The sequence below is a fragment of the Cololabis saira genome, chromosome 15 (genome assembly GCF_033807715.1).
Source record: "Cololabis saira isolate AMF1-May2022 chromosome 15, fColSai1.1, whole genome shotgun sequence".
In the NCBI taxonomy this organism is placed as follows: Eukaryota; Metazoa; Chordata; class Actinopteri; order Beloniformes; family Belonidae; genus Cololabis; species Cololabis saira.
This window is the reverse complement of record NC_084601.1, coordinates 24,374,019-24,397,476: the sequence shown is the minus strand read 5'-3', so window position 1 is coordinate 24,397,476 and position 23,458 is coordinate 24,374,019. Positions and strand designations below refer to the sequence as shown.

At 38.7% G+C, this 23,458-nt stretch overlaps 1 protein-coding gene across 1 annotated transcript in view; it reads left to right on the top strand.

The window, feature by feature from the left end:
* epb41a (erythrocyte membrane protein band 4.1a) overlaps positions 1 to 23,458 on the top strand; it is a 52,400-nt gene that overhangs the window by 26,584 nt on the left and 2,358 nt on the right. The window contains exons 10-20 of the mRNA XM_061741147.1: positions 4,664 to 4,761; positions 4,844 to 5,019; positions 7,950 to 8,197; positions 8,332 to 8,391; positions 10,350 to 10,394; positions 14,587 to 14,649; positions 18,473 to 18,643; positions 18,860 to 18,988; positions 19,717 to 19,818; positions 22,122 to 22,202; positions 23,307 to 23,409. Of these exons, the coding sequence (XP_061597131.1) occupies positions 4,664 to 4,761; positions 4,844 to 5,019; positions 7,950 to 8,197; positions 8,332 to 8,391; positions 10,350 to 10,394; positions 14,587 to 14,649; positions 18,473 to 18,643; positions 18,860 to 18,988; positions 19,717 to 19,818; positions 22,122 to 22,202; positions 23,307 to 23,405 (1,272 nt within the window). The 3' untranslated portion in view covers positions 23,406 to 23,409. The remainder of the gene's footprint in view (positions 1 to 4,663; positions 4,762 to 4,843; positions 5,020 to 7,949; positions 8,198 to 8,331; positions 8,392 to 10,349; positions 10,395 to 14,586; positions 14,650 to 18,472; positions 18,644 to 18,859; positions 18,989 to 19,716; positions 19,819 to 22,121; positions 22,203 to 23,306; positions 23,410 to 23,458) is intronic.

Sequence of the window (23,458 nt, the reverse complement as noted above, 5' to 3'; positions counted from 1 at the left end):
CCCATCATATGTGTTGTGGTCCACGTTGACTCACTTTACTTCATGTGTTGCTGGTTTCAGGGAAACGCTTTGGCGTAGTTGTCCCTGGAGATGTGGGTGAACTCTTAATTCAAGTCCTTTTTTAAGCCCAATCCATACAGGATAAACCCTGTTTTATAAACTAACCTCTCGTTCGTTCATGCACAACTGGGCCAGTAGTGTTGCCTGGACTGTTGAGCCCAAACATGTTATTACGATCATTTACAAGGTCCAGCAATGAAAAAGGGCCAGGCCACCATAGTTGACGTCTTCATCTGACATTGTATCAACATCTTTGACTTCCTTCAGTGTTGGTGTGCTCTGTTACAGGAGTGGAGGGCGGTTCGCGCTAGACTAATGGGAACGCCCCTAACAGCTAACAGCAACAGTGCTGCATCTCTAACATTAGCTGAGCTGCTGGTTGATGTAGATTCACAAGGGCATTTGCAAATATGAAAGGACATTTTTGTTTGAACAGCTTGCTTCATCTTAGCTGTTCATAATTTAGAGGAAACTAACTAAATTAACGGTTTGTTTTCTCAGGGATGACCCACCCTACTCTGCTTCTGATTGGCTCATCAGTCATCCTAAACCTAACCAAACTAATTAACAAAAGCAACAAGTACTTGACATTTAAAGGCAGCAGAGGGTGGGTCATGCTCTCACCATCGCCTGGAAGAAAATTGGGCAATTTGTCTTGAATGATGAGCATCAGAGGGGGCTGAGAAGTGTGTTTGCTCAGTGCTGACTGAAAAATAAGTGGGGGTGTTTAGCTTGCGCTAGACCACTGGGTAGGAGCATGAATCGCCAGGATGACCACACTGACCCAACAAAAACTGACTGAGCTGGCGGCTGAAGAAGAACAGAAAACCACCTTCATTTTCTGCAGCCTCACTACTGAGTCACCATCATGAATCTGATTCAAGGAAAAACCAGATTCATGTCATTCCAGGCCTCAGTGACAAATCAACATCCGTCTTGATCACTCAGGTTGTTTCTGTTTGCAGTAAAAATGTAAAAAAAAAAAGCAGGATGACAGAAAATATACAATCTTTTCCTTGTTCTGATTGGATAACACCTAAAGTCATGTGGATTTGTTAATTGCCTGTCGTTTCTATTAGCTGTGAAAACACAGAGATTTAAATAATCTAAATCCATCATGTGAGATATGGCCTTGCCCTAACACTCAAACTCAGCAAATACGCAGCCAGGGCTCATAGGGCGCCTACTAGGCTTGTAGTCAAGAACGCCTAAACCGAGACCAAGACATTACCAAGAACAGAGAGTATCAAGACCAAGACCACGACTAGTTATTTCATCATCTTGCATGGGTTGTAGAACATCAGCCCCATCCTGGTTCAGCTAGTTTCCATATGAGCAGAGGTGGACAGAGTACTCAACCCCAGTACTTGAGTAAGAGTACAAATACTACTGGTCAAAATTTACTCTGTTACAAGTAAAAGTAGCTCAGTCAAAATATTACTCGAGTAAGAGTAGAAAAGTACTTGCTTTTAAAAGGTACTTAAGTATCCAAAAGTAAATGCTTTTAAATTTACTTTAAGTAAAAGTAAGAGTAAGAGTAAATTTCTTATTTTCCACATCAGTAAATTACTATATTTTTTCTAAATTAATTTAAGGATCTTTTAACTCTTGTTTCTGAGAATTAACTCTTTGAAACCAGCTGCACTGATGTGCTGCTTTTAGAACCACAATGTTATATAAAACCTGCAGAAACACCAAAAACAAATCAAATGAATGGGATCATAAGAGGACAGCAGATGATGCAGAGTTTATTAACAATCATGAACTGAAACCAAATGAACCTGCACCATCCAACTAAGTCTGGATCCCCCTCAAAGACCACTGCTTTACAAAAAAAGCAGGCGCATTGTTGCGCCTCTGTGTTGACAAACGCAGGCTACTTTGGCGGTATCGTTTTGAGGAGGCTTGACGTATTTCCGCTTTACGTACATCCCAGTGGAGAGCGTGCACTGTGATAGGTCTCCTCCTTTGACAAAAACAGCTTGTGTCCAATAGGATTTTAGGGAAGAAGAAAAAAGAGCAGACCTGAAAGTAACGAGTACTTTTCAGCTTTCCTAGAAATTTACTCGAGTAAAAGTAAAAATATTTGTGTTGGAAATGTATTCAAGTAAGAGTAATACGTACCAAAGAAGTCTAATACTCAAGTAAAGTACAAATCCTCTGGATATGTACTTAAGTACAGTACTCAAGTAAATTTACTCTGTTACTGTCCACCACTGCATATGAGGTTGTTTTCAACTGCAGCTCAATAACACAGAGAAGTGGATTTCTGATGTTGAACTCACTATAAATGTTTTAATAAATTAGCTGAGATCAAATATGTGACTGCACGACTGCTATTTCTACACTATTGGAGGATTGACTTGCTTTTAATTTGCTCTTTACAACATCAGGAAAATCAGACCCTACCTGACAGAACATACGACACAGCTCTTGTTTCAGGCTCTGGTCATGTCACGTATTGACTACTGTAATTCCTTGTTGGTCAGCCTTCCTGCTGCTCCAGAATGCAGCAGCACGTCTGATCTTCAACCAGCTCAAGAGAGCTCATGTCACTCCGCTGCTAATCTCTTTGCACTGGCTTCCAGTTGCAGCATCAAGTTCAAAGCTCTGCTTCTGGCTACCAGACAATTACCCAAACGGCTCCTGCCTACCTTCACTCCTTCATCCAGAGCTACACTCCCTCTACCTTCACTCCTTCATCCAGAGCTACACTCCCTCTACCTTCACTCCTTCATCCAGAGCTACACTCCCTCTACCTTCACTCCTTCATCCAGAGCTACACTCCCTCTACCTTCACTCCTTCATCCAGAGCTACTCTCCCTCTACCTTCACTCCTTCATCCAGAGCTACTCTCCCTCCACCTTCACTCCTTCATCCAGAGCTACTCTCCCTCCACCTTCACTCCTTCATCCAGAGCTGCACTCCCTCCACCTTCACTCCTTCATCCAGAGCTACACTCCCTCTACCTTCACTCCTTCATCCAGAGCTACTCTCCCTCCACCTTCACTCCTTCATCCAGAGCTGCACTCCCTCCACCTTCACTCCTTCATCCAGAGCTACCCTCCCTCTCCACAGCTCAGCTCAGCCAGTGAAAGACGCCTGGTTCTTCCACCACAACGTGGTGTGAAATCAGTATCCAGACTCTTCTCCTCCATTGTTCCCCGATGGTGGAACGACCTACCAAACTCTGTCTGATCTGCTGGTCTGGACCTACTTTTAAGAACAAGCTAAAGACTCAGATCTTTAAGGAGCACTTCTGCATCTAGTAAACTTCTCTGCTCATGAGAATGAGTTAGAAGATTTGTCGTTAGCAAACTCAGCACTGAGTAAGCTGCATGTACTTATGACAGGATGATCAAATGATGGTGTCTTTTTAGACCTGGATTTCTTGTATAAAGGGACTGTTGGGTTGGGCGGGGAAATAAATAAATACATTCTAGCACTGGCATGGCAGCGCCTGTGTCCAGCTGGACTTTCAGCAGTCTGACCAGCATTGATCCAGCTGTACCCTGCTATGTGATTTCTTGCTTGTGTTGTTCTTTCAGATGTAAGTCACTTCGGATAAAAGGGTCTGCTAAATTACAGTAGTAGTAGTATTAGTTTTACGGATTGACACGACTACTAACTAGTCCCAAAGTCACCTAACAAAATAACCAGTCTCCAACACCCCCCCTCCACCTCAGAAAAGTCTAATGAATAGTAAATGTTACAGATTTAAATTGTAATTAATTTGTAGATGAAACGTGAATTTTAAATATTGAAGATACACACAATTATCGACTTGAACTTGCACTTCAACAATACAGTCAACTTATTCCAATGGAGTCCAATTAATACAAAGCCAATGAAATGACAAGAGTATTTATTGTTTATCAAAACCTTTCTTTTATACAATACCCCGTCCTGAGCAACAACAGGCGACTGTGGAAAGAAAAACTTCCCTTTAACAGGAAGAAACCTCTGGCAGAACCAGACTCAGAAAGGACGAGCATCAGTCTTGCAGGTTGAGGGGACAGGAAAGAGGTGAACCCTTCTTCCCTGTACACCAGGCAGTTACAGCGGATAGCCACGACCATTTTAAATGATAGTTTACACCCTTTGCACAGTGAATTTCAGTTTCTCCCCTCTGGACGGAGGTTGTCAGTCCCATTTTGTAAAACAAAACGTTATAAAAACAGCTTTGTTCCAGCTGCAGTAACACTGGTGAACAAGCTGTAGTTTGCACAAAAGTTGCACAAGTCACTTTTCGGAGCACGATGTATTTTACAATGTTTTTATCTTATTGCTCTTATCCATTCCTAACTTGGAGGAAATTTTGCTCTTGGTGTTTTAATTCTTTTTTAGCCTCATGTCTTTTATTTCTTATATTTATTTCATGAACTGCAGCACTTTCTGTCGAGCCGAAGCTGTCTCTTGTTTTATGTGTATGTGTTTTTCTTAAATGTCTTGTTCCTGAACTGATTGTTTGTTTTCTGTTGCTTGTTTAACTCTCGACTGCAAAACCAGTTTACCCTTGGGTATCAATAAAGTAACCTGACCTGAGGAGATAAATGCATTTGTTCATTGTTATTTCTTTTAACATTATTTTTTGGTCTGACAGGTGGAACAGTACGAGAGTGCCATTGGCTTCAAACTCCCAAACTATAAAGCAGCCAAAAAGCTTTGGAAGGTTTGTGTGGAGCATCACACCTTCTTCAGGTTGGATTCTCTGTTTTTATATCATGTTACCAAACTGACACAGCATCAGATCTTGTGACCAACGTCCATCTGGCTTGTTCAGGCTGACCTCCACCGAGATGGCCACCACTCCCAGGAAGTTCCTGGCTCTGGGTTCCAAGTTCCGTTACAGCGGTCGGACTCAGGCTCAGACCCGGCAGGCCAGCTCGCTAATCGACAGACCGGCGCCGATGTTCCAGCGCTCCTCCAGTAAGAGGAACTCCCGCAGTCTGGATGGAGGTACGACATCAGAACCTCAACCAGTGATTTTAAATTTTAATTAAAATTTAAATTAATTTTTATTTTAATTAATTAAAATGTAATTTTAATTTTAAATTTATTCACAAATTTTATTTAACTCCAATTAAAATGCACAAAATTTCAAAGGATATCTCTTCAAAATGTCCAAGATGTAAAAGAATCGATGGAACATTTGTACATACGTTTTGGTAATGTGATCTTTTAATAAGTTTCTGGAAATCAATTCATTCCTTCACACAATCAGTATTAGAAATTAATTTTGAGTTAAGCTCCAATTTGTATTTATTAAATGACACACTGGATCTTCAGTTAGACCGGAAAAAAAGCAGGATATTAATTATGATCACATACTTCGCTAAGAAATGCATACTTTTACTTTGGAAAGATGATTCCCCTCCAACTTTCAAGTTTTTTTTGGATCAAATTTCAGTTTTTTTACCATTGGAAAAATTAACTTTAGAAAAATACAACCGTGCTCATATTTTTCAAGAATTTTAGTTCCCATTATTCTCAAAACTGGATAATTTTTCCAAAGGGGACCAATGAGTATCTTTATTTTCGAACTTGTGCCTTATATGTATATGTTTGTATGTATATATGGGTATATATATATATAGTTTGATATCGCTGTTGCTGCCATTATATATTTTTTTATTTATTTATTTATTTTTTAATATTTATTTAATTTTGTTCTCCCTTAATGTATGTTTTTTTTTCCCCTAGGGTAATTATGGGGAGGGTAGGAATGTGGGTATAATAGAAATCATGCATGTGAAAATGTGAATTGTGAAAATTATTGTGAAATAAAAAGATATTAAAAAAAAAAAAAAAAAGGACCTCAACCAGGACGCCCTGGAGGTTTCAAAGACAAATTAGAGTTTCGATGTCTCCAGTCGTTCATGGATGACCTTTATACGAGAGAAGAGACAGTCATCTACAAAAGTTTTATAGAGGTTTTCAGTTCTTTATAAATGCAGACATTTTGCTTCACACCAGTCTGGAAAAGATTATAAAACCATTTCCAACCTGTTTGGAGTTTAATGTCCAACAGTCAGAAGGGTTATTTAGTGATAAACGTGAAAGACAGGAAGTCCAAAACCCCAAGATGAGGAAAACAAGCTTACATCAAAGAAGCGTAGAGGCCTGGTTGGAGTACAACTACCGTACCTGTGTTACCACAAATTAGCCATCTTCACCCCCAAACCCTTCCAGACCGATCCAGTGACTGTGGTCTCCCAGTACAGTTAACAACACAACAAGTTATATTATCTTTAAAGTTAGAGAGATCCATCTCTGTTCTACTTCTGGTCTTAATTTACAGCTTAGCATTACATAGTTAGTCGATTGACACGATAGACCACGATGTAGCGGCCCCTCATGAAACTCTGTTTATGCATTAATTTGTGGTCTAATATAAATGAACTGAAAATGAGACATTTTAACATGGAGGTCAGTGGAAAGCAGCTCACTTTGGGAGACAACTTTTAGTGTTCATACAAAGAACTACATATTTTAATGAGGTCTCTTTAGCGAGCCAGACAAGCTTCTTGGTTCCGACAAAATTAGACATGTTTAATATCATCACCAATCTTTATTCTTGTCCCATTCAAACTGCAATAGTTCCTTGAAGTAGTTAAACTCAACTACAAAGTGGGAGCATTGATTGTTGTTTTGTAGTTGTGTCAATAATGACCACAATATTTGCAAAACCTCTGTCTTGTAGTCTTAATTCTTTTAATAATCTTTCTTACGACTTTTGCAAAGCAATCTTACGGAAGAGTATTAGGGCCACTTAAAAAAAAATAAAAAGAATTCTGAGAAAAAAGTGAGAATTCTGACTTTAATCTCAGAATTCTGAGAAAAAAGTCAGAATTCTGGGCCACTTAAAAAAAAAAAAAAGAATTCTGAGAAAAAAGTCAGAATTCTGAGATTAAAGTCAGAATTCTGACTTTAATCTCAGAATTCTGAGAAAAAAGTCAGAATTCTGACTTTAATCTCAGAATTCTGAGAAAAAAGTCAGAATTCTGACTTTAATCTCAGAATTCTGAGAAAAAAGTCAGAATTCTGACTTTAATCTCAGATTTCTGGGAAAAAGGTCAGAATTCTGACTTTTTTTCTCAGAATTCTGAGAAAAAAGTCAGAATTCTGACTCTAATCTCAGAATTCTGACTTTAATCTCAGAATTCTGAGAAAAAAGTCAGAATTCTGACTTTAATCTCAGAATTCTGACTTTAATCTCTGAATTCTGAGAAAAAAGTCAGAATTCTGACTTTAATCTCAGAATTCTGGAAAAAAGTCAGAATTCTGACTTTAATCTCAGAAATCTGAGAAAAAAAGTCAGAATTCTGACTCTAATCTCAGAATTCTGACTTTAATCTCTGAATTCTGAGAAAAAAGTCAGAATTCTGACTTTAATCTCAGAATTCTGGGAAAAAGGTCAGAATTCTGACTTTTTTCTCAGAATTCTGAGAAAAAAAGTCAGAATTCTGACTCTAATCTCAGAATTCTGACTTTAATCTCAGAATTCTGAGAAAAAAAAAGTCAGAATTCTGACTCTAATCTCAGAATTCTGACTTTAATCTCAGAATTCTGAGAAAAAAAGTCAGAATTCTGACTCTAATCTCAGAATTCTGACTTTAATCTCAGAATTCTGAGAAAAAAGTCAGAATTCTGACTTTTTTCTCAGAATTCTGAGATTAAAGTCAGAATTCTGACTTTTTTCTCAGAATTCTTTTTATTTTTTTTAAGTGGCCCTAATACTCTTCCGTACAATCTAGATATGGTCACCATAAAAGGCAGATGTGATGCCTCACTGTTGGAAATGGTTTTATAACCCTTTTTAGATTTGACGTGCACCAACCGCTTTCACCGAGACTTTAAAATGTTGTTTCCTCCTTGGACTATTTTAGCAATGGCCTTGACTCCTGACAACAAATCCAGTCGCCCGGTCAGCGCACCCGTTATGTCCCCGGTCTCTCCGGGGGAGGCGACCCCATCACCACTGCTGCCCATGCTGCAACGCCACGACCGCCATTACAGCTCCACACCCAAAAGCCAACGCTCCTCACACAAGAAGATGGAGCACAAACCGGAATGTAAGCCAGAACACACCAAGAGCCACCACAGCCCCAAACCACAATCTACTCCAGAAATCAAGGTAACAGACTCTTCACAAACACACGTGTAGATGGATTTTTTGCTTCTTGGACTGGATGTGCTCCCACACATAGGTTTTAGCATGTTTTTGATTGGAATTGACCCTTAATATGTGAGTTTTGTGTATGCTACCAGCACACGACCAAGAAAGAGAGGAGGCATTCACCATCTGTAACCAATGAGAGAAAGAGCCAGGTTTGTTTACCTGATGCATGACCAGACTCGACATGTTCAGAATGGTTAACTCTTTGTAGACATGCTAGGGCTTTATGTGAAACAGAATACTGATCAATGAACACCAACCATCTGTGGTGAAATTTACAATCTCAAACCAGACATTTCCGACTAGAACCTTTTTTCACAGACAAGGAACACACGTGTTTTATGTCTTTGCAGACTGAATGAACCCAAGTTATTTCATCTGTTTCTTTGCCAGATACAAAGAATTCATGGTAATTTACTTTCACTTTAAATCTGAAACACGTTTCACAACCGCTGAGACAATTTAGAGTTAGTAAGGAGGTGAAAGAAGAAATAATGATGTTATTTCATATTTCAAGTGATCTTTACCGGTTGTTACAACCCAGCTTGTTGGGCTGCAACATAAAATGGAGTCAAGGTTTTATTAGAGTTAAGAAGTGTGAAGAACACAGGACCACCACCAATAACATCGCAAGCAGCAGCTAGATTGGTAAGGCCAATGTGATCCATGCCAGGGAAGTTATATCCACACCGTCAGAGGTGCTGCCAAGCTGGATTAGAAACAAAGCCACCAAAACAGGATTACCAAAGCCATCTGTAAAAAGAAGAAAAAGAAAAACTAGAGAAAAAACTAAGAACTTCTGCTACTACTGACCAAGTGTGATATGCTCAGATCTCAACATATTGCACACAGAAATAGTTGGCAGGAGAGACAGATGGTTAATAATTTCCCCAGCCAAAAGTGGATACTCTCAATTATGAGGATCAATGTAAAATGGAAGTGTGACAAAAAACCAAGTGAACACAAACAGGCACAAGACTAATAGATTGGTTACTAAACAACCCAGAAAGAGCAACGAGTACTTCAAATGTGAACTGCCAGCACAAGTAGTCACAATTTCACACACAAGTTACAAGATCCACTGAGAATCAAGTAGTGTAGCTCACTACCACACAAAGTTACTGTGTTCACCTAATCAGTAACATCCATAAGTGTTCCAACAAAAATTGGACAGACTTTGACACAAAGGGTCATTATAACATAAAAAAACAATAGCCTCATCTCATTATCATACAATCATCCATGACCAACATATGCACATAAAAGGTAACACCTGAGCAATCCTTAATTTACTGCATAGCTCACCTGAAGACCATAGCAGAGCTGCAAAAAAACAGAATGTTCAGCTTCAGAACAGCCAAATACATCACTAGATGGGCCCAAAAGAGATTAAGCTCATGCAACACAAACCCTTACAAATCCATGCTAAAGAAGGTAAAGATGGTTTAGTAAGCTTGTCCAGAGATGGGGTGCACCATCAGACCGTAGAAACATGGATTGCACTGACTGAGGAGTACCGCAAGTCTCTGTATGAGGATCTTTGCATCTTTTATTCCACATGCTCCCTAGTTTTGTGTTATTTCATACAAATGTCAGTTTATATGCAGATGACACAGATTTTTTTCCCCATAACATTGCTGGGTTCAGAAGTATCTGTAATAAACGTAGACAGAGTAAAAAACTAAATCTTCATCAAATTAATCAAAATAACTCCTGGAACGCTTCATCACTTGGTATTCTCAATCCCAGAACACATTTTTAATGTTGTGAGAAGAAACAGAGACACAGAAAAGTGGTAAAACCTTTACTGTTCCAGACTTTTTTGGGAATGTGTTGCAGATGTAAAACTCCCCAAAAATGTATATATTAGCAAATAAAATGAAAATAGTTAGCTAGACCATGAAATACCTTGGGTTCACTCTGCAAAGAAATGTTGGTAATTGTTATACATTGTCTGTGCTATCAGAAGTTTTTCTGTCTTGGGTTTGTATTCTCAGTTAACCAGTTAAAGTCACAGGAAGTTTGGGGTTAATTAGAAAACCTTTTTGCATGTTATGTTTCTTAATGTGAGGACAGGTGTTAATATGTGTTTCTTCTGAGGGGGAAACAGCACTCTCTACAGGACAAAAAGATGGAGATGGTTCGAGTGAGGAAGGTCAGCGGGTGTCACAGCTAGTTGTCTTGCTGACCTGCCATCTCCATGTCAACTCATTGCAATTTTCTGCTTGCTGTTACTCTGACGTTCTTTCAGCATCTTCCAAATCATTCAAGAGTGGCGTTGCTGAAGCCATTCAACCATTAGAGATTCTGCTTGGATCTCAGTAATCTCTGCTTGTATTTCACAAAAGATATACTGCAGTCAATTAGTGTAAAAACTTTTTTTTTTATTGTTGGACAGGGTTATGAGGAAATACCAGTAGTTTTTAATTCTCTAAGTTATAAGTCAGACTAAGATGAAAAGTATAGTGAAAGACAAGAGCTCATTCACAGTTACAAAGAAAAAAGTTAGCTTAGTGTAGCATAGAGTAAAGGTGATATTCTGGCTTAGAAAATACTTGTTAAAGTCTAACTCTGTTGACCCCCCCCCTGATCTTCATCTAAGTCACAATTTAAAAAGTGAAAAATAAGCAAACCGTTCTCTGTTTCCCATACTTGAGTTGAGTTTTGAAAACCAGAGATGGCCCTTTGATCCCTGCTCATTTTATATTGTTTATTTCAAAGAGATGCCATCATCACAAATGAGCAAAAACATCACCGCCAAACAAGTGAAAGCCTTCAGTGACTACTGATAACAGAATGTCCCATTTCAGAGAAGTAGTTTTCAACCACCCCTCCTTGGGAAGACTGGAACTGACTCAAATTCACCTCAACGTGCTTAGACATCCGTCAGTCAACAGTTAGACTGGAGACAGTTTAGTTCTCTGACTACTCTACCTAGAGGTGATATCCAGCCGAGATGACTCCAAAGACACAACACAAAATTCTCAATGAGGTAAAGAGGCGGCAGCTAACAGCTAAAGGACTGAAGACATCACTGGAACTGGAAACATCTCTGTTCAAGAGTCTACCAGGAGTCACTAGACCAAACCCAAAATGTTGAAAGAGCCATATTGGACCAAAAACACAAAAAACAAATATGTCTGGAGCCTCAAATTATACACTTCGAGAAAAAAGTCGAAATGTCGAGAAAAAAGTCGAAATGTCAAGATTAATGTTGAAGTACAATCTTGAGAAAAAAGTCGAAATGTTGAGAAAAAAGTCAAAATGTTGAGAAAAAAGTCGAAATGTCAAGATTAATGTTGAAGTACAATCTTGAGAAAAAAGTCGAAATGTTGAGAAAAAAGTCAAAATGTTGAGAAAAAAGTCAAAATCTCGAGAAAAAAGTTGAAATGTCGAGATTAAAAAGGAAAGGAAAAAGGAAGAAAAAAGAGAAAAAGGGAAAAAAAGAAGAAAAAAGAAAAGGAAAAAAAGAAGAAGAAAAAAAGAAAAAAGAAGAAAGAAAAGGAAAAAAAAGAAAAGAGAAGAAAAAAGGAAAAAAAGAAAAAAAAGAAGAAAAAAATGATTTTCTTTTTTAAAAAGCTCCAGGAGCCACCAGGGCGGCGCTAAAGAGCCGCATGCGGCTCTAGAGCCGCGGGTCGCTGACCCCTGCACTAGACAGTCAGATAGAACACCACATAGGAAGAAAACGTTAAAGGTTTGCCAAAGAGCACCTCTGTAATCCACAACACTAGAGGGGAAATGGTTTTGCGGACCGATGAAAGACCAGTTGAATTGCTCAGGAAGAACAATCAGAACATAGTGTGGAGCAAAAACATCAAAACATCATCCACGACAGGAAGCACAACGGAAGTAGCGTCATGATTTGGGCTTTGCTTTCGTTGCTGGACTGGTGCTACTGAAATCTTTTTTTGAAGTCACGCCCAAGGAGGCTCAACCAGACTGTTTCCTCCAGAGTTATGGATGCCCAAAGGGTGCGTTCAATCAAAACGTTCACCTTAAAAGGACAAAATCCGCAGAGATAACCTAGAAACAATCCTAAGGTTCAGCTAGGCCAGGGGTCGGCAACCCAAAATGTTGAAAGAGCCATATTGGACCAAAAACACAAAAAAAACAAATATGACTGGAGCCTCAAAAAATTAAGTCCTGTATAAGCCTTAGAATGAAGACAAACACATGCTGCATGTATCTATATTAGTTATAAATGGGAGAAGATTTTTTTTTTCATTATGCACTTTGAGAAAAAAGTCGAAATGTTGAGAAAAAAGTTGAAATCGAGAAAAAAGTTGAAATGTTGAGAAAAAGTCAAAATTTTGAGAAAAAAGTTGAAATGTGGAGATTAAAAAGGAAAGGAAAAAGGAAGAAAAAAAGGAAAAAAGAAGAAAAAAAGAGAAAAAGAGGAAAAAGAGAAAAAAGAAAAAAAGGAAAACAAAAAAATTAAAGGTCAATCATTTTTGGAAAAAGCTCCAGGAGCCACTAGGGTGGCGCTAAAGAGCCGCATGCAGCTCTAGAGCCGCGGGTTGCCGACCCCTGAGCTAGGCTTACCCCTGCTTTACACGATGGACCCCAACAGCGACACAGTAGACCAGGCTGTCGGGGGGGTAGTGACGGCCTTCCCTCGGCATAAATGAGCAGCATGGGGACAGGACTGCTGCCGGGGCCGTAACAAGGACTTAGATGAATATCAGACCCCATGTGATGGTGAATTAATTCAGAAAACCAGTTCATTCCCAGGGGTTGACATACTTTTCCAACAAGACACGTGAAGGTTAAAAAATGGTGATAGATTAATGTGACGTCCTTTAAAATATGCAGAGAAGCAGATACAGTCTCCGCTCTGTTCAGCAGCATCTTTGCATGAAAAACCAGTCACAGAGTCTTCATGGTTATCTGTCGCTCTTCACGCTCATTACTGACGGTTGTTTGCTAAGTTCTTCATCTTCTTTGCTGAAATGGCCAAACTGTGAACTGCAAAAAACGACTTTGTTTTCCTGCAGCCCTTTTCTTCTGTTGTTCATGTCAGTGTCATGGTCATCACTCCTCTTTGTGAGACATGAGTCACATATTTCTGGGGCTTACAAAGTTTGGACAACATGCACTACAGAGACTACAACCAAAATAAACAAAAGGTCGAGATGACATGGGAGATGCAAATAAAAGGGAAAGTATTGGTTTTTGCTTTCCCTTTGAATATAATTTTGCTAAAGATTATCGATCCAAGAGTTCATGTTAATTTTCCCCTCCTCAACTGTCTTTCATTTTGTCACTGTACATCATTTTTACAAATCAAAAACCTGCAGGATATTCCACAAAACGTTGGAAATCTATAGCAAGTAATGTGGTGAAATAAAAAATGATGTGACCTCAAAGAGATGATGTCAGCAGGTGATTAATAATGATTTAGAAACCTTTTCACTTCAGGCTTCAGAAATCAAATATCAGAGTTTGGCTCCTTTTTTGCATTTTCCATATTGTCCCTACTTTTACTGATTTTGAGTTGTTGCAAGCTGACCACGTATGGACAAGTGCGTTTCCATTACCACTAGATTTGTGCAAGAAACAAATATCGACAAAGAAACCCTGTAATGGAGATGGCACTAATTTAAAAAAAAAAACTCCCAAATATTGAATAAACCCTTTTTACACTTCCAGGAGGTGGTTTTCTTCACCTGATTTGATTATCCACTTGTTTCCAAAACTGTAATATGAAACACTTTTTGCGCATTTGCATGTCTGGATGTGACACAGCCGGTCAATCTAAAGTCTAGTTTCCAGCTGTTTTTAACCTCATAATATGATGTAGTTGTCCTGCAACATACTTATGGTAATCATTATACATCACATAAAGGCTTTACCTCATCATTTAATGACGATAGCAGCAATCGCAATAATTTATCAAAGACTAAAGATATTTTTGTCTATCTTCTTCAGTTTTGAGGATTTTCTTTTTTTTATTGTTTTGAAGAGAAGTCTCGCAGGACGAGATACGCAGAGAGTTACGTGAATTACGCTTATTCAAAAAACACAGTTCAACAGAAACACCGACCCCTGCAGTGCTGCCTTCATCGGAAATGCCGACATTTAATTTTTTTTTGCGCAAAAGTGTAATGGAAACGTGACAAGTGTGTGTGTGTGTGTGTGTGTGTGTGTGTGTGTGTGTGTGTGTGTGTGTGTGTGTGTGTGTGTGTGTGTGTGTGTGTGTGTGTGTGTGTGTGTGTGTGTGTGTGTGTGTGTGTGTCTTTCAGCGGTCTCACACCCAGAGAATCACTTAACAAATGAAGTGACTTGAGTACTTAAATCAATCCTGTGTTGTTTATGATGAGCTTCCTCCTTGTCCTTATTTTCCACAGAAGAGAGCTAAGAGACTCGAGGGTGAAACTATTTATATCAGACATAGCAATTTAATGTTGGAGGTTTGTATTTCGGTCTTCAGATATCTGTGATGCTTGTTTGATGTTAACGTCCGTCTGCCTCCAGGAATGCTGTGTTCACTCTCATTATGCTTCATTTCTATGTTTGTTTCCTTCTTTCTTTCTTTGTAGCTGAACCCTAAGGGCTTGGCATGCACCATTTTCATGTCCGATTCTCATGCAAGTAGCTTCACTTCATTTATTGTCATGTTTGTCGTCTTGTGAAAGAAATAATTGGGAAAGGTCATCTCAAAGTTACAGTTGTGCAAAAGTTAGTTGTGCAAAAACAGTGAAAATCATCTGGCTGTAGTGGAAATTGGTGTTAGGTAAATGAAACCTCAGACAACAACATCATTTTTCATCACACCATTATTTACTGTGTGAGTATCCTAAGTACCCCCTTACCGTTTCCATAGTGTTTGTGAGGCTACCGGTAAGTTTCCGCCAGGTTCTGTTAATTTTTTGCATATTAAGCAGTGATGAAGGGTTCATGGTTTGGGATTGCGATCATTAAGAGGACCATGAACTCCACTGAGACAAATATGAAATCCTCTAGCTTAGTAGTTCCCACACATTTCTTTTCATGTTACTTCATTTAGAGGTAAAGGTAATAGGATGGTGAAAATGTTCAGTGTCGTTGGTCTGAGGTTGTATTTACTTAATACTAAGGCCCACTATGATCATCTGATTTTTTTAAGATTAAAAAACAAACAAACTGAAGCAAAAAACCCCAAAACATAGGATTTAAAGAGGGATCAAGGCTTTTGCACAAGACTATATAGCTGAGTATCATCTGCATAGAAATGAAACCAATGTACATGACTGTACTGTGGTTCCATTCAGTCAGGTGTCGGTTACTGAGCATGCTCAGTGACTGGTCTGTAAGAGGAATGCATCTATGATGAATTCCCTCTGCTGTTTGGCTGCTTTGACGAGTTCAAGTGTTTGCAGACGCTCTCTGAACTGTGATGATACAAAGAAAAAAGTTCCTTCTCTCTTTCCCAGTCATTGATGTCCCTCAGCTGTCCCTCTCTGGTTCTGGATTGTTCTTGTTCCCGTTGACTTCCCCAGTCTGATTCGTTATCTCCATTCTTCATGCTGCAGACTGTCTATGTATGACTGAACTTCTGTTGTCATGGTTACCGTGGTGAGTTTCCATAAGGAAAGGGATGACATTTCCTTCTCTTGTAAAAGTCCTCGCTGTGTCATAAACCTGCAGAATAGCAAATTCTGCAGTCTTTTTCAGATTTTTAGTTTTAATCATTTCTTGCTGATTTGCTGACAGTGTACCTGGCTTTCAGGTACAACCATGACGGATGATGTCATCCCTCTCCTCATGTGTCTCTACTGTATAGTCATGATAAAATGTGAAAACATCTCATGGAAATAGATGGATTTTATGACATACTTGAACAATTTTAATCCTATGAGGACCATTTCCACGTAAAAATGACGATTCCAGCACCAAGTGGTTAAGCTAATACATGGCAAAAAGTCAGCAATGTGGCATACTGTGGAAAACCATAACTAGCGACCAGCTGCTAAACTCTAAAATCACTGGACTGTTATCGAATTAAAGACTCTGAGACAAAAACTCACTGAAATAGTAGCCAAAGAACGACAAAAAACAACTTCACTTTCTACAGCGCAACTCTGAATCTGGTCCTAACTTTGGTGTTTAATCATCATAAAATCAGATTCCAGAGAAAAGGTCCACTAGATTCATGTCAGGTGGGACAAATAAAAATCACTTTTTGCTGTTTCTCGTCATGTCTGTTGGTGGCATGGACATGCAACACGGAAGTAGCTCTTGCAAACATACAACTTTGGCTATATCCCAAATGGGATACTTTTATGAATACCCTCCAACTAGGGCTGTTCGATTTTGCCCAAAAATAAAATCTCGATTTTTTTCTCTCAAAATCCGATTTCCGATTACGATTACGATTATTTTGTGAATTGACAAAAGGCAAAGAAATGATTTCAAATATGCTGTTTTTTATTGAATATTTGCCCCATTGGGCTTTAAGTGCAAACTTTGCTCTTATTAAACCAAAAATGAATGAATAAAGTGCAAAACTCTGTAAAATAAGTTGAAAAAAAGTTTTAAAAAATATAATAAAATATAAAGTTTTATCTCTGGAAAAAAAAATCAGCAAATCAGCACTTGCAAACATACAGTAAGTTATATTTCCAATTAAATAAAACAAGACATTTTCTAATTAAACTAAACTGGGTCTTTGCATGCTAAATAATAATGCAACCCATGAAGGAGGTAGAGGTGTGTAATGTCAGTCATTACATTTGCTGTTCACATTTGCAAGTTTTTTGCAAGGAACACGAGCCGGTCTACCGCATCTGGCTTGAGGGATGCCCGGTGGCATGTTACAACGCCCCCTCCTACACTAAAGAGCCTCTCCGATGGGGCACTTGTCGCAGGTATTGAGAGGTATTTCCATCAATCATTAATATGGTATCAATCATTAATATGTGTGCAGACAAGGTAAAAAAAAAAAAAAAAAAAAAAAAAAAAAAAAAATTAAAAATCGATTTTACGATTTTCACATTTTAACATCGTTCTAATTACATAATCGCGATTACGATTTAAAATCGATTAATCGAACAGCCCTACCTCCAACATAGTACACTATGCACTCTGTGTACTTACGTGCCGAGTATAAGAATCAGCGCTGTTCCCACGTATAAATACCTTTGTGCTCTTACCGGAGGTAACACAGGCAAACTTTCTTGGCTGCTTCCTGAATTACCAGCATGCCAATAGCAAATTGTATATTTACATATTATTAACAAACATTTAAAAAAGTTATCAATTTTGTGTAAGTATGGATGTAAAATAACAAAATGGTGTTATTTAAAACAGGTGATGGCAACAACATATTGTAATGATAATTTAACCATGTTTATTTGTATTGTACTATACATTATACAGTGGAAACATGTATTGGAATAACCAAGGAGTACCACAAGGCTCTGTATGAGGACATCTTCCTCTTTAATGTTATCATGTTTATGATTTGTGAGCAGCAGTATGGTTTCATTCTGATGTAAACATACAGGGGCAGTATTATTCCTTTTGTGGGATCGCTGGAAGAAGTCTGCAGTGTCAGAAAGTTTTTGTTAGAGCGGTTTAAGACATGCATAAGGTCAGCATGATACTCCCACTGCCCCCTCACTGCATCAAGCATCGGGTCTGAGCCCTTTCATGGTGCCTGTTAATGAAGTAGGGTGAAAGATGAGGGCACAGGGGGGGTTTATTTGTTTTTTTTTGTCAAATTCCTGAAGGAATACCTGTTGCCTGAAGACTATGACCGTGTAAGGAAAATCCACTCTCTCTTACATAAGGTACAAGCAATGACCACAGTTCTCTGTCTTAGCTCTACCCAGGATCTGCAGAATCGTTGGGACTCTGCAAATCCTGCCTTTCCTGTATTTCTTTTTAACATGCTCTGCTGTAACACAAGTGCACCTCATTTTGATGTCACGTGTAAAACGATAATTAATCACTGTAACATTGTACACAAGTCAGAAAGCATGGGACAGCAGAATATCAACCAAAAAAATACCAACTTAAAATACTAATTTTTGTTACAACTTCCTTTTCCTATATGGATGATCGCTTTATCACATGTCGCTACTCAATGTAGCTACTCATTTAAAAACAGTGTCGTCTTCTGTCTTTACTTGTTTTCTTTTTTCCCTTTGTACACATTTCCCTCATCCTATCACCATCAGTCATTGTTTCACTGCTCGTGCTCACACTTCCCCCCTTTCATGGAACTAACGTGGCTTTTATGTCTCATTGAAGGACCTGGACAAGACCCAGACTGGGATCATGCGTCACCACACCAGCATCAGTGAGCTTAAGAGGAGTTTTATGGAGTCGGTACCAGAACCTCGGCCCAGCGAGTGGGACAAGCGTCTCTCCACCAACTCGCCGCTCCGCACAGTGACTGTCAACGGCCAACTACAACCAGCAGTGAGTCCAGCAGATGAACTCCACCCAAATTCATAGACTTGAACATTTTCAGTTCACCCAAACATACTATGTGTTTCCAGGCTGTACCCCTGCCTTTCACCCAAAGCAAGTTGGGATAGGCTCCAGCAGATGCTTGTGACCCTAAATTGGAATAAGTGGCTATCGATAATAGATGGATGGAAAACCAATATATCTGTGTTTACCTGATTTCTGCAGTCTCCGGTTCTAAAGACCCAGATGGTCACCATCTCTGACGTGACCAACTCCCTGAGAGGAACCGTGGCCTACAAGGACATCCCGCTTGTCCATACTGAGACCAAGACCATCACATATGAGTCTGCACAGGTGAGGGTCATTACAGCCAAATGCGCAATTAAACAGCGAACTGCACAATTAAACTGTTTCAAGCTTTCTAGAGTGTCTGGGCAAGATTCTGTTAGGGAGCCACAATTTAGTGTGATGGAGAAGTTTAAACCTGTGATGATGCATGAATCCATTACACTTTGTTTTGCTCATCTAAAGTTCAAAGTTCAGTTGAGTTTGCTAAATAAACCTAACACACATTTTTCTGAGGCTAGCTGAACTAGCTTGATGGGGTATTAGGGCTATGTGAGGAAATAATTTGTGACGAGGAGGAAGCACAATTCCATGAAAAAAACTCTGAATTTCTGGCTTTATAAATTTAAATAAACTGAAGGGAAAGCAAACCAAAACTCTGAAGTTGTGACATTGTAAAGTCCCAAATCTGCAGTTTCATAGTCAACATTTTCTTTGGTTTTATGAGGTTTTTGTGAAATATTTTCCCCTCCGTGCCAAGTATTATTACTTGCCTCAAATTTTTTTCTAATTTCTCTGGATGCAGATGTCCAGTACAGGCATATAGGCACAGATTGAGCACAAACACTCAGATTAATGAGAAGGCAATTTGCAGCAACCAGGATCCCCCTAGTTACAGTTTGAGAACCACAGCAGAGGGTTTAAACAACTCCTTGACGACCAAATGGATTGAATGTGTTGATACTGATCAGTTTTTATGCAGTATAACAAAAAAGAAAAAGATATCCCTCCCACAGCCTGTGGACAGTCTGGGAGAAAAGGAATCAGGAGTGCTGTTGACAGCCCAGACCATCACCTCTGAGACCATCAGCACCACCACCACCACCCAGATCACAAAGGTCTGTTCACTTCTTTAACAGTCACGTCTGCCAGAGCTGCCAGATCTTCTGACACTATTTGGTGTCTCACAAAAGTATTTATTACCAGCTGGATGGCGATTGAGATATTATTAAGGCTTAGGCTATTTACACATGGGTGCAAGTACTGATGCATAGGCTATTTACACCCTGCTACAAATATCAATGTATGCTATTTGCACCCATGTATTATTAGAAATAAAAATGTAAGAAAATTATTTATAAAAAAAAAAAAAAAAACATCAGCTCAACAGTGATTGACAGGTATTCACACCACTTTTGATAAACTTCATTTAATCTCTTCAAAATATCTTACATGACATAAGAGCAAAAATTGTTCATTCAAAAGTGTGAGAGCAGACGTTTGCCTGGCTCTATTGTTTGACATGCGGTGCGTCCGAAATGCCATACTAAACAGTATATACTCAAAAGGTATACTTAAATTTGGCTTTTGAGTAAATATCAGTAGTATGCATGAATTCGGACGTACTACTCAGAGCCACACGGCACTTCCTGCCGTTTGGACGGTAGTTGTTGCCATGGTAACAACTCCTGTCACAGCAGCAGTAGCAGCGCTCCGCTCTTTCCCATTTATCCTGGCCCAAACAAGATTACATTATATAATATTATTATATATGAATATAATAATATTAATATTATATAATAATATTATTTTACTTAATATTATACTTGTGACATATACGTATCACTTAGCAACCAAACACTGCTGCATTGCATTGTGAGAAGTTTCTGCTTAGCAAGTGTCCATGAATGAGTATGGATAGCGCATACTATTGTGTACGTACTAATTAGTTTCGGACACGCTAAAAAATCTCACATACTGTTTTTGCTACTCATTAGCGTGGAAGTATGGGATTTCGGACGCAGCTATGGTTCCAATTTTAGAGTGGTGCACATGCGCATGGGCAAGTGAAACAGCGCCTTCTGTTGCAGACACGTTGGTGCACATGCGCATGGGCAACGCATTTGTTTTCATATGTCAACAGGGTGTCAATAGCTCAGCTGGTGGGGGCTTGCTATTTGTACCCTGGTGCAAATAGTCACTCCGTTATAAAAATTGCTCCTAGATTTACCTTGAACTTAGTCTCTATACTGAGTTCAAGAACACGTTCTCACTTTCAGAGAGAAACTCAGAGGAGGTATTATGATTCCCAATTCGGAGGCCTATGTGGGCCGAAAATATGGGGAACATGAGGGATACAAGTGGGCTACATGGGCATGAGCTAATAAAGGGACAACATGTGTGGGTCCCACATAGTTTTAGTAAAGTATGCCCCAGATTAAAAATGTAACCAGTTGCACCACAACCAGAAAAACCAGGCAGTTCTCCCTCAGATCCATGTGGACAAACACAGCCAGGACCCCCACACAACCTGCAGACAAGCCCATGTTGGACCCTGTTTTGCACCCCACTTTTAGCTCAAATGGGACCCACATACACATGCTGGCTGGGTGGGAGAGGAAGTTTGATATTTGGTGAACCAATAAGTGGTATTGATAAGTTAATATACTTCTGCAAGAGGACTTTGCTTTGAATTTTGCGGAGAGATAGATATTTTGAGAAAAGGCAACATCTACATAAATGTTAAAGTGTCTCATTACATTAATTTAAAGTAAAGTAATACATGAAAAAGATAAAAATAAATAATTCAAAGAGAAACTCTGAGTAAGGACCAGGCGGATAATAAACCACAACAAAGAAAGCAGTTTCCTGTGAGTTCACAGAGAGTATTCAGTTTATATTTATATCTTCAAACATTGTCAAATGAGGCTCAAATAAGACTGGGTTGTGAGGAAAAACTGTCAGTTATTTAGCATTATCCCAAATGTTAGAACGAGATCAGAGGGATGGAGAAGACTGGGGCTAGGCCCATGCATATTGTCAGAAAAGGCACATGAGTGTAATACTGAGTTAAATGGGGAAGTTTAAGCTACCACTCTCAACCTTTACTCAAACTGTAGAGGCTGTTCAAGATTTTTTTTATTTGTATTTAGAAGTATATATAGTAGCCAGTGCATATCATCATATCATTACTTTTTCTGGTTTCCCTGAAATTGTGGATTCTGTTAACATTTATAATCTTCTGGCAGGGACAGTGAAAATATTTTTTTGTTTTTATCTTTTCCAGTAATTGGAAATATGTATGTATGTACACAGTATATACATATGAATATACTTTGAGGTATACCAGGTGTACCGAATGAAGTGGTCAGTGAGTATAAGTCAAATATGTATTTTAGTCTGTTTCATGTCTCTGTTGTAGACGGTGAAAGGAGGGATCTCTGAGACCCGCATTGAAAAGAGAATCGTTATCACTGGAGACACTGAAATTGATCATGACAAGGTGAGGAATGGAAATGATAACACAAGAGAGGCCTTTTTCCCACCTCATTTTTGCTCATGGATCATTATCAGTGATGATCTCTGCAGTAAGCAGCTAGTTGGCTATATTTTAGCTTGAACGTTGGCTGTCATGGTTTCAGGTGATTTCAATCATGATTTGGAAAGACTTATAAATTAGCGAGAAACAGCTAATAACTCTTTACATCATGATTTCACAAATTGGCACAAAAGTTCTTAATTGCCAAACATACATTTACAAGTCCATGATTGGGCATTAATCCATGACACTTTAAGAAGAAAACATGCCAACTTTCTCAGTCTAAAGTTCAAATTCAAGTTGAGTTAGCTAAACAGACCTAGCACACGTTTTACTTTACAGAAGATAATCTTCTTACACGTTTTAGGCTAGCTGAGTGAGCATGATGGGATATTAGGGTAATTTAAGGAAAAATAAAGGCGTGGCGGGGGGTATCTGGGCTCACCATTTAAGAAATTCACAATTTCAGGATTTATTAATTAAAGATTTGGGAGTAAAAGAATCAAAACAAGCGAAACTGACTTCATAAACTCACAAACAGTTTAAAGTTGAGCTAGAAAAAAAAAACTAGCATGAATTCAGCTAAAATAGCATAACTGCATTTTAGGGCCATCTGATTTTCTTCGTAGGAAGAGAACCAGCAGAGAGGAATAAAATATTGAAAAAAAAAAAAATCTATGTTTTTACTTTTTAAAATTCCAAATTTACAAAATAAAAAATATTAAAAAAAGTTCATTCTAAACTTGTTAATTTTCAATGTCAGAATTCTTTCACTTTATAAACTTGCATATTTTCAAGAAAAAACATAATAATAATCATGAGAATTTATAAATTCAAAACAAAATTTCATGAAAACAAATGTACATCTGAATATTCTTTCCAAATGAAACGAAGTTGATGAGAAAAACGAGAAAATCACAGGTTCACTGCATTCACACAAACAAAAGTCAGAGTTACTGTAACAGTCATATTTCTCTTTTTTTAACTGCATTTTCTGTGTTTTACCAGGTTAGTCTGATCGGAGGTGATGAATCTGTTTCCTGTCTTGGTTTTTGTTTTTGTTTGCAGGCTTTGGCTCAGGCCATCAAAGAGGCCAAAGAGCAGCACCCAGACATGTCTGTTACCAAAGTGGTCGTTCACCAGGAAACAGAGATCAGCCCCGATTAAGAAGGTGAGGGGGGACCTGAGCATACTTTTAACTTAAAGTCTGACGAGTCCAG